Raw genomic sequence first — 14706 nt, 5'->3', positions numbered from 1 at the left:
ACGCGAGCACATGCACAGATGTGCATGTGCGTGTCTGGAACACCAGAATCGGGGACAGAAGCCACCCTTACTGGGTCTATACCCTGCTTTTGGTCCATTTCCTTTGAGCAGACACATGCGCCCTCCAGTGCTTTTCTGCCCCGACACAGGTCTGGGTGGCGCTGAGCAGCGAGGCTGAGGGCTCAGCCAGCCTGTGCGTGCACCCTTGGCAGACAGCCCCACACTGAATTCCCCTCCGCGCCCTGCCCGGACGCCAGTCCCTCATCTGCTGCCTGTTACGTGACATCCCTGCCCTGACTGCTGGGCACTCCTCAGACTGGATGCATCCAGACTTGGGTTCCCCACTGCAGAGTCGTCCCCAGACCACTGAGCTTCGTACTGCCCCCTGACCCCATCCCACATTGCAGTGGAGCCAGCTCTCTGATCCACCTTCACATCTTAGGTTTCTGTGCAGCTCTGAGGGGTCTCCCGCATCTGTGCGGTCTCAGCTACAACCTGGGCTCCCTGGAGCAGTCAGGGGTACATTTCCTTTTGAAATGTAGTTGGATCGACCCTCGGCTTCCTGTCAGGGAAAGCAGGTGTCCCTGCCACGGGCTGCGAGGCAGTAGGTTTGGGCCATTAACTGCACACTTCCTGCCTCTTCTTACCTCCCGCCACCCTTTACCCTGCTCCTGGCATCCTGTCCCTGACACCAGCAGGCCCTGGCATTGGGGCCTTTGCATGCCCCTGCCTGCAGCCCTCCTCTCTCGACGACATGCTTCTCTCCCCTGCTGTCCCCTGAGCCGTGTCCTGCTGTCTCGTTCTCCAGGTACGGGGTCCTGCCCGGTGTGTGAGGTGGGCCTGCCTTCCCTCTTGGGACTTTGTCCCATGGGGTCACTGCTGCGTCCCCCTGTGTGCCTCAGCCCCGGTGCAGCACATGGCAGGTGCCCTCGCCTTTGTCGCGTCCAGAAAGGAAGGTGCACCTGCTCTCTGGACTCAGGCATGTGTCAGGTGTATCTCCTTCCCCGGTTCCGGGCACGGCGTAGGGCAGGAGGGCACCCAGCCCCGGATGTTAGGAGGCGGTGGCTCAGGCTCGGGGTCTCGTCACCCTTGGGCACAGGTCTCTGTTCCTCTTTGTGCTGGCACTCCAGGCTGCTCCTCAGGGTGGGCGACAGAAGTAGTGGGTTTTTCTGGAGCCCAGATCCCACAGCCCTTCTCGGAATCCATGTCGGTCCTGCTGGCTGAGGGCCCGGAACAGGGATAGAAGGGTGTTACCTGGGGCCGGGGCTGCCTTTGGCCTGTTGGCCGGGATGGGGCGGGCACTGCCTCTGTTCATGCAGAAGCACCTGGGGCTCTGCGGTCTGCCCACGGGGCCAGGCAACTTTCCCTCCCTGGTGACGTTTCTCTCTTACCCTGCGGAAAGATCAGACACATATCACAATAATTGACCCGAAGATGTAGGATGTGGCCGAGGTGGGGTTCTCCTTAGAAGCTCCTTGCAGTGTTCTCGCTGGCTGGGGTTGGCACCCAACCATCAGGGTACATTACCCAGTAGCGCTCACGTTTGGCTGTTGTTTGTGTGTGCCTGTTTTTATGCCTTGTAATTAAAACATTTATTTGGCCTTCGCAGTGAAAATCTAATTTCTTCAGTCTAAGGACTAGTGGTATTGGCACCAAGACTTGAGTCCATCAGGCGAGCGGATCCAGAGCCTGCTGGATTATTCATCGTGTGGTGTTTGCAGTCAGGCTGTGCATTGCTCTAATCAGAGCTGACGTTTCGTAATTGATGTGTTGAATGAAGATCGTGGTGGGAGGGGGCTCCAGGCAGCGATGAACCCTTTGTGTGTGGCCTGCGGAGGGACCTTCCTCGCTGACTCAGCCCTGCCAGACGGGGTAATGGCACCTCAGCGCAGCATATCTGAGCGCCGGATGTATGTCGGGTACTGCCCCACGTGTCATACGCGTGCTCACTTGTTTAATCTGCAAGGCCCCTATGGAGCAGGTTCTGTTCTTTCCCCCATCGTACAGGTGTCAAAACTGAGGCTTGGGAAGGTCATTTGCCCAAGGACATTCAACAGGGGCAGAGCTGGGATTTGGACCCGGGGCCCAGCCATGGCTTCGTGGTCTTGACCCCGCATGTGATGCTTGTGGGATTTTCCCCTCGCTGTTCAGGCCCCCAAGCCGCCGGGTGCCTTGCCTCTGATGCCGTTCCCTGCTCTCTTCCAGACCATCATGGAGCAGTTCAACCCCAGCCTGCGGAACTTCATCGCCATGGGCAAGAACTACGAGAAGGCGCTGGCAGGTGAGGCTGACGTCCCTGGCCCGCGGGTGCGAGTGAGGACATCTCAGTAGGTGGACAGCTCCTGGGGCCTGATTAGGGAGGGACTGCGGTGTTTCCAGAAGCACACCGTGGCAGAGTGAAGGTGTAGGTGCTGCACCACGGAGGGCCAAGATGTTTAGCGCACACTGTGGACATGGGGCCAAAAGTGGCAGGATGGTTCCAACCCTGGAGCTGGGGGGATCGGCCTGCACATTTCAGGCCGATGGTGGTTCCTTTCCTGAAAGCATCACCCAAGGACATCTTACCCCCGGCGGTTTTCTCTCAGAGTGACGTAACTTCATTCTCAGCTGCCCAACGTCAACGGCCTAGGGTGAATCCGTCAAGGCCCGGCCTGGGGTCTCCCACTCACATGCCCCAGCCCTTGGACATGAGGCACAGGCCTCCTTCCAGGCTCCTCCACCCCCACCTGGGCCCCCAACAAAGTTCTGTGGAGGGGGGGCCTGGAGGTGTCCTCCCTTCCCCATTTTCCTGGACTGCCCCATAGGACAGAGCCCCTCAGCTGCCCTCGGCCGCCCCAAGGCCAGGCCTGGGCCCGCTAGGCTTTCCTTTCATCTCTTTGAAGGAGCCCACCCTGCCCGGCAGCAGACGCGCTCCAGCTGCTGGGGTGCGGAGCCCGCACGCACTTCCAGACTGCAGAGCAAATTGCGTGTGCTTAATTGAAAACTACCTAAATAAAATGTGATCAAGTGTCCAGTAATAAGTCCCTAACTGGGTTCTGGAGAAAACTGATTAGAAATAGTAATTGTGCTGCTGGCGGGTGCTCCCCATGGTCCTGCTCCAGAGGCGCCCTCGTCCTCCTTCCAGCGTGAAGGGCAGCTGGGGGGGGGGCTCTTCTGATGAAGGAGTTTGTGGGCACACCCGGGGTCTTGAAGGGTCTCTGAGTTCCTGGAGGAAGCTCCATCCCAGGCAGCGGGCAGCGGGCACCAGGTGTGGTCCCAGGAAGTCAGCAGGCCCGGCGCTTCCCGTGCCAGTCCCTTGCGAAGTCAGGTTAGAGCAGAAGTTGCCCTGGGAAGTGGTGTGAGTCCCCCGGCTCCGTCCCCGTGGTGCTGCCTTTAGCCCACTTTGAGCGTGTGACTCACTCCCACTTACTTGCTCTCTATGAGACCACAGACGGGGACAGAGTCCTCAACCCAGGTTGGCTGGGGGGGGTCTTCCTGCCGACCTACTTTGCAAGTCTCCTGCCTGGGGTTGGTGTTTGTCTCGTCAAGACACCAGGCCTTGTGGTCAGGGTGGCACACTGCGATTTGACTTGAAAAGCTCTGGACCCAAGCGGTACACTGTGCTCTTACACAGAGAAGGAGCTCTCAGGATTGGAACGAGAGAACATCAACAAGAAATGGGCTTAGGTCCTGCCGGGGCTGGAGCCTGCTGGGCACAGGGGAGGCGGCTGACTGCCAGGCAGGCAGGATCGCCGAGTAGGTGCTGCGGGTGTTGCTACTTCCCAGCGAGGGAAGTGACTGCCCCTTCCTCTTCTCTCAGGTGTGACGTATGCTGCCAAAGGCTATTTCGATGCCCTGGTGAAGATGGGCGAGCTGGCTAGCGAGAGCCAGGGCTCCAAAGAACTCGGTAAGACCCCTAAATGTGGCAGAGACCCCGGAAGTCCCTGAAGTCGTTGGATGTCCCCATGCCGATCTGGGACCCCGCCCTGTCCTGTGTCTGGTCCTTTGATTTGGGATCAAGTTTTCCCTGTCCAACAAGGGAAGACTTCCTAAAATGGCAGTTCCCTTGGAGCTGGCGAGGGCTGTGGGGCACACACCCTGCTGAGAATGGGGCGCACCGGGTGGCTCCAGGTCCCCTGAGAAGCACGGTGTGGGGATGAGGAGACAGGCAGATCCACGTTTACGGGGGTGTTTGTGGCAAAACTTGAATGGTCGGCATAGGGGAGCCATGTGAAAAGTTGGACTCAGATGATGGTCTTTAATGGTGTGGGGAAAGGTTCTTGGTATAAAAATGAGCCAAAAAGGAAAAAAAAAAAATGAGCAAAAAAGGATGCAAACCCATAGCATGGTGTGACCAGATTTTGTAAAAATACACTGGGGGCCGTTTGTCTCATAATACAGGAGGAGACCCCAGAAGCTCAGCAGGTAGAATTCCCGGGATGGGTTATCTTCTGGGTTTTGCACATTTCCAGCATGAGCTCACGTTACTTTTATAGTCGAGGCACACAGTGTGAAATGGCAAGAGCTGTGGGCTCCCTTGGAGAGGCTCTCGGTTGTTGGCAGGTTGGAGGGTGTTTGTTTTCTCTGTGTGTCCATTAATTCCAGCTCCCAGAGGTGCCTCTGTCTTATCTATGGTGCGGCCTTTAGCAGAGGCTGCCCGCTCTCGCCCGCAGCACCGCCCTTCAAACTTTTCACACCGCCCTACCCCGTAAGTCAGGCCTGCCCACTGCCGGGCTTTGTGGTGCCCTCTGCTGCTCCCTGTTTGAGGACACGGTGGCCCAGCTGGCCCTGCCGTCCCGGCCCTGGGTCCACACCTTCCCCAGCAGGCCTGCCAGGTGTGTGTGCTGTGTGTCGTGACTGCCACCCCGGCAGAGCAACAGTGGCGTCCGGGTTTTCCTGAGAACAGAGAACAGTGTAAAAGCCAGACACAACTATGGGACCTTCCTGGGCTGGGAGCAGGGGCAGGCGACCATGTGCAGGCGAGGCTGGGCGGAATGAGTGACCAGGGCTGGACTCCTCATGTGGGCTGGGCTCTGCTCACCTGGATGTGGGCCTTTCTTCAGTGTCTACAGAGCTGGCTGGTGTCCGGCTCTGTGGCTCTAGAGGGAAACCTGCTGGCCTCTTGGGGATGCTCAGCTGACCTGCCCTGGGCAGCCCCGTGAGGACATGGAGGCCGGGGTGCTGTGGTCAGGCCTGCGGGCTCGGCCTGGCTGGTGACGTGTTGGATGTTTGGGCAGATGGAGGCCTGGACCCCTTTGTGATCAGTGATGGCCGTGAACCAACCGACTCTGAGCTCAGAGGCCACGCATGGGCCCCGCCCAGCACTCCTGGGCATCCCGGCTGCGACTCCTGCAGCCACTGTCTGGACCCCTTGGAAGAAAGTTGGGTGTTGTGTGTGATCCTGTGTGTTTATACACGGCTCCTGTCTGTGAAAGGGGCGCTTTCCTATCGTGGTTAATCGTGGTGGCCTTCTCCCCGCAGTCACACACACGTGTGGAAGGGGAGGGTCTGTCCACGGGGAGATCGGGTCCCACGTGGCCCCATAGTGAGGGTGGGCATGTGCGAAACCGCAGTGAGATTCCCGTGGGCAGAGTCCTTGGGAGTTGTTGCTACAGCAGGCCCCGTGAGCAGGACAGCAGGCAGACTTCTGCTGTGGAGTCCGCACATGGAAGGGGCGGGCGGGGGGTTGGAACATCCCTCCACCCACCACTCTAGGAGCTGTCTGGGCTCCGGCCTGAATCAGGGAGCTTCTGGTTTACTTGTGGGTTTTTGAACTCTCTCCAGGGGCTTTTGGGGCTTTGTGCGTCTGCGGAGGTGGCTGGCGAGGGCTCTGTTTCCTCTACTCCCAACGGTTCTGACACCAGATGTGGGTTTTCCTGCACCAGCCAGCCCTCCAGTTTCTGAGGACCCCAGCTGGGCGTCCCATAGTTCAGCTCACTTCTGACACCATCTACCCGGGGTCAGTGCAGACCCACAGGGTGAGGGCCCCATCCCGAGGGACTGCCCCCCACCCCAGAGGCTGGCACAAGTCATGGGTCCCCAGTTCACCACAACTCTGTCCAATTTGGCTACAAATCGGGTTCCCATCACTCCCTCCTCAGACCTGGTAGTTTGCTGGAGCGGCTCACGGGACTCGGGGAGGCTTACTTCAGAGTCCCAGTTTGTTGTAAAGGGTATAACGAAGGACCCAGGTGAACGGCCGCAGGAAGGCTGCACAGGGCAAGGTCTGGGAGGGTGCCGAGCGCAGGAGCTTCTGTCCGCGTGGAGTCGGGGTGCCCCACCCTCCCAGTCCATGGCTGTGTCCATCACCCTGGAAGCTCTCTGAACGCAGTGGTTTAAGGGTTTCCAGGCATGAACGATTGTTGGCTCCGTCTCCAGCCCCTCTCCCAGAGGATGGGGGTGGGGCCCAAAGTGCCGCTTCTAACCCTGGCTCGGTCTTTCTGGTGACCACCCCCATCCAGGAGCCCACCCAGAGTTGCCTCATTAGAACAAAGGATGCTGCTATCACCAGGAGATAACAAGGGATTAGGAGCTCTGTACCGGGAACAGGGGCAGAGACCAGTGTGCCTTTCTTCTCAGGTCACTGTCAGCCCTGCTCTGGGAACTGCATTTTTTCTTTTGGCGACAGCTTTACTGAGATGTAATTCACATGCCATACAACTCAGCACTGAAAGTGTACAATTCACTGGTTTCTGATGTATTCACAGAGTTGTGCAACCATCGCCATATCTAGTTCCCAAACTTTTCTCATCCCCAAAATGTAAGCCGTCCCCATTAGCAGTCCCTCCCCTCCCCCAGCCCCTGGAAGCCACTGATCTGCTCTCTGTGTCTGTGGCTTTACCTGCTCTGGACGTTTCGTATGGATGGAAGCGTGCACTGACCCATTGTGACCGTTTGTGTCCAGCTTCTTTCAGTTAACATGTGTCTTCGAGGTGCATCCACGTTGTAGCGTGTCGGCTCCATTCTTTTTATAGCTGAATAATATTCCATTGTGTGGATTCCATTCCCCAGTTGATGAACATCTGGGCTGTTTCCATGTTTTGACCAGTTTCCATAGCACTGGTGTCAGCAGTCGGCACAAGTGTCTGTGTGGACACTTCATGTATGCCTGGGAGGGGAACTACTGAGTCACACGGTTGGAGTTGAATTTATATTAAAGCAGCACACACCCTGGTTTAAAAATAAGTCTCCCTGCCCCCCCACGTGCCCGAGGCCCTCTTCTCAGCCCTGCATGTCGTCTGCCTGTGTTTGCTTCCATACATGTAAACAGGCAGGTTTGTGCTGCTGTTTTTCATGTTTTGTTTTTTTTTTTTAATTTTTCGGCTATGCCGTGCGGCATGCGGGATCTTAGTTCCCCGACCAGGGCGCAAACCCGCACCCCGTGAGGTGGAAGCACGGAGTCTTAACCACTGGACCGCCAGGGAAGTCCCTGTGCTGTTTTTTTTAATTTTGGACATTATTTAATTAATGTTTTTCTAGGAGATTTGGATTTAGCATTTTTATACCACTTCTCACCCCACCCAATAGAACGATGACAACTTTTGCTTAAATCGGTGTCCAGTATAGCCTTTGTGTGGTGCTGGCGGGAATACTCAGCTCAGACAGAGCAGTCTGACTGCAGTGCAGCGGACTGCACGTCTGAAGTGGAAGCATGATGAGATGGACATGAGTGCACACCTGCCTAGGTAGTACACACCTGCCCAGCTAGCAAACGGCCCTGTCACCCCCAGCATTTCCTGGGGCCCCCCCAGAAAACCTCGTGCCTCTCTCCCTCCGTGCCCCCCACCCCTTGCCAGGCAACCACTGCTGTGTATTCTGCCCTGAGACTCGGTGTGCATTTGCTCAAGTTTTGTGTAAATGGACTCGAGTAGTGTGTGCTGTGCTCTCTCTTGGTCTGGCCTCTTTTATCTCATGATTGTTTTGAAAGTCATCCCAATGTTCCACGTACCTCCAGACCATCCTGCCTTCGTGGCAAGTAGTTTCCGCTGCGTGGAGGTGACCCGTTGTTTATACATTCTTCCGTTGATGGACATTTGGGTTGTTTCCAGTTTGGGGCATTTCCATGTCTGCATTTCTCTAACAAACTAACGACATCGAGCATCTTTTCACATAGCGTTTGCCGTTTGTTTATCTTCTTTGGTGAAATGTCTCTTCAGATCTTTGTCTCCCTTTTTTCAGTTGGGTTTTTGTCTTATAATTGAGTTGTAAAAGTTCTCTGTGGGGGACTTCCCTGGTGGCGCAGTGGATAAGAACCCGCCTGCCAATGCAGGGGACATGGGTTCAATCCCCGGTCCGGGAAGATTCCCACATGCCGCAGAGCAACTAAGCCCATGTGCCACAACTACGGAGCCTGAGCTCTAGAGCTAGAGCCCATGCTCCGCAACAAGAGAAGCCACTGCAACGAGAAGCCCGTGCACTGCAACGAAGAATAGCCTCTGCTTGCCACAACTAGAGAAAGTCTGTGCGTAGCAACAAAGACCCAACATAGTCAAAAATAAATAAAATTAAATCTTACATAAAAAAGAAGTTATCTGTGTATTCTAGGTTGAAGTGCTCTCTCAGATACATACTTTGCAGATATTTTCTCCCAGACTGGCCTTTCATTCTTGTCACAGTAGTTTATTTATTTATTTATTTGTTTGGCCGTACCACATGGCATGTAGGATCTTAGTTCCCCAACCAGAGATCGTACCCCCTGCAGTGGAAGCGTGGAGTCTTAACCACTGGACCGCCAGGGAAACCCCTGTCACAGTGGCTTTAGAACAGAAATATTTAATTTTAATGAAGTCCAGTTGAGTGATATTTTTTCTTGAACTGTGGTCCATAGGTTTTTGTTACTATTTTGACAACTTTGTTTTTGCTGGAGTTAATAATTGCTTCCCTTCATTTGCATAGTCATCAGTTTGCGATCATTAACTCGCTCCCAAACCCAAGATCGTGCTCTGGGACTCCTCCCTGCCGGCCGCAGTCCCGTTGATCTGGCTGCTTCTCCCCCTCTTGGAACTTGCCTCCCGGAGCCCCGACCTGCTCTGATACCCTGGGCCGGTGGCTGGGCCATGCATGGGACACCCCTTCTCCAGTCTGGGACCATGTTTTCTGGGTCATGGGTCCTCTTTTACTCCCTCAATTAGGGAGATCATCCTTCCTTTTAATGGTTCCTTAGCGGGAAGAGGGGAAATAACGTTTCTGAGCCCATGTCTGTCTGCGGGTGTTTCTCTACCTCGCACTGATGGCTTAGAATTCCAGGTGGGAGACCGCCTTCCCTCGGGGTCCTCACCCCCGTCCTCTGACTTTTGGTGTTGCAGTCTTCACTGTCGTTTTGGCTGATTTTTTTTTTTTTTTTTTTTTTTTTTTTTTTACCGTGAGTTTTTTGTTTTTCCCTCCTGGAAGCTTTTGAGATCTTTGTCCTTGGTTGGCTGTTGTGAAATTTCCAGACGTAGCTCCAGTGTGTATGTTGGGGGAGGGCCCAAGGGGGCCTGGAGAACAAAGCATCCCAAGGGTGGGTGTGGTGTGTGGCCTCCCGGGCCACAGGAGGGGGCAGGGGTTAAGCTGCAACTCCGACCTTGGGTGAGGCCAGCAAGGGCACCAGGAGGGGCGGAGGACAAGAGCAAGGGTATGTCCACAAGTGCAAGGTGGACAAAAACGAGGCATTCTGGCAGAAATGGGAAAGTCTGGCGAGGCGGGAGGGGGGCGAGGCTGGGGGAAGGGGGCAGGGCCTGGCAGGAGCTGGGGCTTCTGGCCGTGGGAAGCTGGGTTTGTGCAGCCTGCTTGTTGTACCCGCATTCCGATCCGTCTGTTGCCTGCAGTAGCGGGTGTTGCGTTTTCACTGCTGTAGAATGTTCCGTGAACACGTGATGAACACAGTGTATTTCTCTGTCTTCCCGATCGGCGCTTGGGTTACTCCCGGTGGGGGTGGGTTTGCTGCTCTGAACGAGCTAGTCCTCAGGACCATGATGCCACCATGGCCACCCACCATGGGGTGACCTCCACGCGGTTCCACAGCAGCCGCTGCCCCAGGGCTCACCTGTGTGACGCCACGGGGCTCTCCCTTCTGGCCCTGCTGTCCTCCCACATGACTGGTGTGTGAGGGTTCGCATTGCTCCTGTCTGAGTGAGGCTGGGCACCGCTGCCTTCTATTGCCATGCCCTCGTGTCCCCCTCTGTGTGGGCGAGTCCCACCCGGCAGGCCACCCAAACCCCAGGCGCCGAGGCAGCAGCTCTGGTCCACCTGGTGCTGGAGGGGAGGGGAAAACCAAACCGGGACCAGCATCTCGGATACCAGCAGGACAATTGTTTCTGCTTTGTTGTAACTTGGGGCGTTCTGGGTGCCCATGTACCAGGGGCCAATGACCCAGCCCAGGGGGGATGCCCGTCCTGGGGCTGCCCTGCAGTGACCTGCTGAGAAAGCTGAGGGCTTCCAAGTCCTTCTGAGCTTTGAGGCCCTGGTAGAAGTGGCAGAAATTTCAAATTGGGGACCTTTGCCCTTGGCTGGAGTGTGGTGGGGATTGGGGTTTGGTGGTGCACTTTGGCCACCGTCCTCAGGGAACAATGTCACTGGGTCACTTGCTAGGAAACGTTTTCTTCTCAGTTTCTTGGTCTCGTTAGCTCTGCCCGTGGCCCTGGGCATCTGTATGAGCTCCCCCTCCCCAAAAGCTGGTCGGGACCCCAGGTAGGGGGGCCTGTGCTGAGTCCTGAATTATCTGAATCTTGGGCATTCACTGACAGGCTGTTTGGTCTGGCATGTGGCCCATGTTTATAGGTTTCTGTTATGTTTGAAGAGAACATATGTTCCCTGCTTATTCCGATTCTGGGTGCAGGGTTCCTAATTGTGTTCAAATCTTCAGTAATTCCACCTCCTTATTAGTAAGTGAGAGGCATTTTTCTTACTCGCCAGGAAGGTGGGCTCATCAGTTTCTCCGTGAGGTTTTTGCTTTATGTGTTTTCCAGCTGAGTTATTGAGTGCGTAAACTACAAGTTACGTGCGGTCGTGTTTTCCTGACAAGCTGAACTTTATGAGGGGAACTCCTCTGTTCTCAGTAACCCTGTTTTCAGTCTGTTCTGTTTCATGCTGAATTTGTTTTCCTCCACCCTTCCTGTCTGCAGCCCTGGGGAATTACTCGTTTCTGACCACTTTCTTCTCGATAGACCTTACTCCCCAGGATGGAAGGGAAGAGATGCAAGGTCTCTGCTGTCCTGGGGATCAACCAGAGCCCTCAAGGGGTGAGTGCCTCTGGGGAGCTGGTGCTCCAGCCGAGGTGTGGCAGCAGCCTGGAGGGAGCTCTGCTCACACTGATGACATCCTGAGCCAGGCGCCGGGCTTCTGACCAGAGACTTAATCTCGAGGCCCTGCAAAGTGGGGCTTCATCTGCCCTCTTGCTGCCCACTTCCTGCTGGGATCCCTCTGGGTGTGGCCCCTGGTGGCCTTGGGGTCAGGGATTGCCAGGCAAGCAGTGACAGACACCCCGGCCACGCTCCGGTCCCCCTCCTTCCTCCGCTGATCCCTGCCCCATTCTGTCAGCTCTTCTTGCCTTTTCTTTGCCACGAAGGGCAGGAGCTGTATGGCTCCCGCTCTGCTCCCTGGGCCAACAGCCCACTAGGACGGTGTGGGATTCAGCCATGCCGACCCTCGTCTAATGCGTTGGGGGTACTGCGCCCCCCTCCCCATCTCCCTATGAGCCTTGCGCTGCATCCTTCCTGCATAGAGTGAGGGTCCCGAGCAGCACATCACCCCCCCGCCACGTCAGCCAACCACGTACTGCCCAGAGCTGCACCCCTTATCACCAGAGCAGAGGCTTCTGACGTGAGGTCTCCTGCTGTGAGCGAGGCTGAGGCCCGTGGTGGTCAGAAGTCACAGCCCAGTCGCTGTGCTGCTGCCCCTTTGTTCCTCGTCCCTGTGGAGAGCGAGTGGCCACTCTGCCTTTGGTCCCGTGGCCAGGAGGCGGCTTGGGGCTGCAGCTCCAGACCTCACAGAGGAGACGGCCTCTCATCTTCACTCCACTCCGCTCTGGGTTCGCTTTGATAGGCAGGCTGCTTAGTCGGGGTGCAGGGATGCCCGCCTTCCCCATCGCCTCGCCGCCCTCTCATCCCCCGCCACCAGCCACTCACACTTGCCGTGGACTTGTCTCCCTAACCGCCCCCCTCACGGCTCCGTTGAGGCACACCTGGTGCCGCCCCCGTCTCTTTGATCTGTGTACTCGGGGCAGCTTTTCCGAGGCCCTGTCTGCTTGCTTTCCTCACGGATTTCTGTGCTCGTGGGACTGACCGGCAGCTCAGGGCAGCAGGGGTGTCCCATCTGGGTCCGAGGCTCCAGGCCAGTCCCCGGTGTGTGCAGACCCAGGCCTTCCCCAGGCCAAGGAGCCAGGATGGTGGCCCAAGGGAGGGTGACCCCGATTACAGCACCCCGAGGGGGCTCACTCTCCAAACTCGTTGACCACAAACTTGGGGGTTTGCTAAGATCTGGGAGTGAGCATGTTTTCATGCTTGTTTCTCCTGCTTCTGTCTCTACCTTGAGCCTGGGGGCCACAGGGCAGAGGGGGCAGGTGGCTCCTTTGCTGCTGGCCACAGCAGGGTGCACCCAGCCTCTCCCCGTCCCCCTGACACGGGCAGCCTGAAATGCCAGCATGGTGGGGAGTATGGCGCAGAGTGGGCATTTCCAGACTGCTCCGGCCTGGGCTCCGGGGCTGCTCGGGGAGGAGGTTGGATCTCCAGGCGGGCAGGCTCCTTTTGCCCTGAAGGAGGGAACAGTGCAGATGCTGTCCTTTTATCCTAGGCACTGTCAGCAGTGCCATGTCCCCTCTGGGCTCTCCCATTGCCTTAAGCTTTAAGTCACAGGACACTCAGGTCCCGTCAAAGCAGGGAGAGCAGGTGGAGACCCCCCACCGGTGCCTGTCACCTACTGGCACAGACCAAGTGCGGCGGCATCTCAGCCGCGCCGTGTCCCTGTTCCCCTGGGGTGATCCCGATGGCACCCCGTCGCTTCTCCATCCAGCCTCCGTGTGCACCGTCGGCAAGCCCGGCCTTGGCCATGGGGCTGAAAGCACACAGGTACCCCAGTCCAGGCCGTGGACAGGCTGGCTTCCGAGCCCTCTGCTCCAGCATCACGGCCACTCGGATGGGCCTGGTGCAGCATCAGTCTCTGTGTTGTCCTGCTTGCTGGATTCTTCCCCAGTGTTGGCTCCTGGGGTGCCCTGCTCCTGGGGGTGCCACCATGGACCTTGACCTCATCCTTGGTGCAGGGGAGGCCACTGTCCTGTCCCCCTCCCTGAAAGCCGTGCCACCATCTGCAGGAGCCCCCAGGGAGCTGGCACTCCTGAGCACGTCCTGCCCGCTGGGTGGCCCCCTGCAGCCAGGCCCCCAGCTCTACTCCCCAAAGCCACTGTGCAAAGAGCAGGGCTGAGCCCAGCACAGGCAGGAGTAGGAGGTGGAGGCCAGAGGCCAGTGCACCTGGGCTCCGGGCACAGTGCTCAGGTGGGCAGGTGACTCAGGGGCTCTGTACCAGAACCATTCATGCAAGAAAAGAGGGTCAGTCAGCTGCCCTGTGTCTGTGCAGGAGGTTACGGTGACATATCCTGTGGAGCATTCTAGGCGTTCCTGGCCGGCAGCACTAACATGAGGCCATCATTGCAGCGAAGGGCCCAGCCTGCCCTGAGCCCTCTGTTTCCTCCGTGCATGGCCGACCTTCATGCTGGGCCCGTCCCTCCCGAGCCTGTGTCCGGGGCCTCTGCCAGAGCCTCACCTGGACATTTCGTCCCTCTGCGCAGCCGAGGGCCAGCAGCTGAGCGGCTGTTTTGTTTGGGCCTCACCATCTCCTGAGGCCTCTGTTGTGTTCTCTGCCTTTGAAGAGCCCGCTTGTTTGTGATCCCGGGCGTGTGTGTGCTTGCAGGTGCCCTGGGCCTGTGCTTGGCCGCCACCTGCCTGCACCCATACTGGTATCTGCACCACACCCATGAGAGAGCAGGAGCTCCGTGCTGGGCGGGGCCTTGGGGCAGGAGGTGGCTCCCTGCACCTGAAACTGGGCCAGGTTTGGCCGCTGAGTCACTGGATTAAGGTGTGGCCTGAACACTCCCCTGGCGTTTGGCTGCTGTCCACGCCCAGCTACCTGAGTGAAGAACCGAGGCCGGCAGTCCCATGCCACCTTTGGAGACTCGCCCTGTGGGACTTGGCTACCTCTTCTGGTTCCTGTAGATGCCGGCTGACTTTCCCACGACTGCCTCATGCTTAGAGGCACGGGGTGGCCCTTTCCTGTGTGTGGGTCACTGAAATGCAGGGGCCATGTGACCCCAGGGGCCTTTGAGCCTGTTGCCGGATAGTTTCCTTGGCAGAGGTAGTTCTGAGATGGTGCCACAGGCCATCCACCAGGTCGGGGGGCTGCCCACCAGGTTGGCTCCTGTGCTCCCTGTGAGGCCGGGAGGTTGTCGGGCTGCATCACGGCCCCTTCCATGTCATGCAGAGCTGTCAACACCTGGCTGGGGAGCCCGAGTGTGGCCCTGCCTTCCCTGCAGGTGGGTGACGGTCTGTCTCATGTCCACGTGCTGTCAGACCCTAACAGCAGGACCCACCTTTGACTGCTAAACCTGACAGACGCCACTTGGAGGACTTAATTACAGCCGCACAGTGGGAGCCAGGTCGATTTCACATCCCTGAGGGTCCCGACTCAGAGGCCCCACGTCACCCTACACTGTGGTCCCATGATGGCCTGGCGTCCCCAGGCTGGCCTGGAGTGGACTCC

The 14706-nt window shown here is 57.5% G+C and overlaps 1 protein-coding gene across 5 annotated transcripts in view; it reads left to right on the top strand.

The window, feature by feature from the left end:
- The window catches only part of BAIAP2 (BAR/IMD domain containing adaptor protein 2), a 70265-nt gene that overhangs the window by 13147 nt on the left and 42412 nt on the right, over positions 1 to 14706 (top strand). For all 5 annotated transcript variants that reach the window (XM_060135552.1, XM_060135549.1, XM_060135551.1 and 2 more), the window contains exons 2-3: positions 2206 to 2281; positions 3800 to 3886. In XM_060135552.1, coding sequence (XP_059991535.1) covers positions 2206 to 2281; positions 3800 to 3886 — 163 coding nt within the window. The remainder of the gene's footprint in view (positions 1 to 2205; positions 2282 to 3799; positions 3887 to 14706) is intronic.

This window comes from Lagenorhynchus albirostris, chromosome 20 (genome assembly GCF_949774975.1).
Source record: "Lagenorhynchus albirostris chromosome 20, mLagAlb1.1, whole genome shotgun sequence".
Lineage (NCBI taxonomy): Eukaryota > Metazoa > Chordata > Mammalia > Artiodactyla > Delphinidae > Lagenorhynchus > Lagenorhynchus albirostris.
Note: the sequence above shows the minus strand (reverse complement) of the source record. Positions and strands in the feature narration are given on the sequence as shown.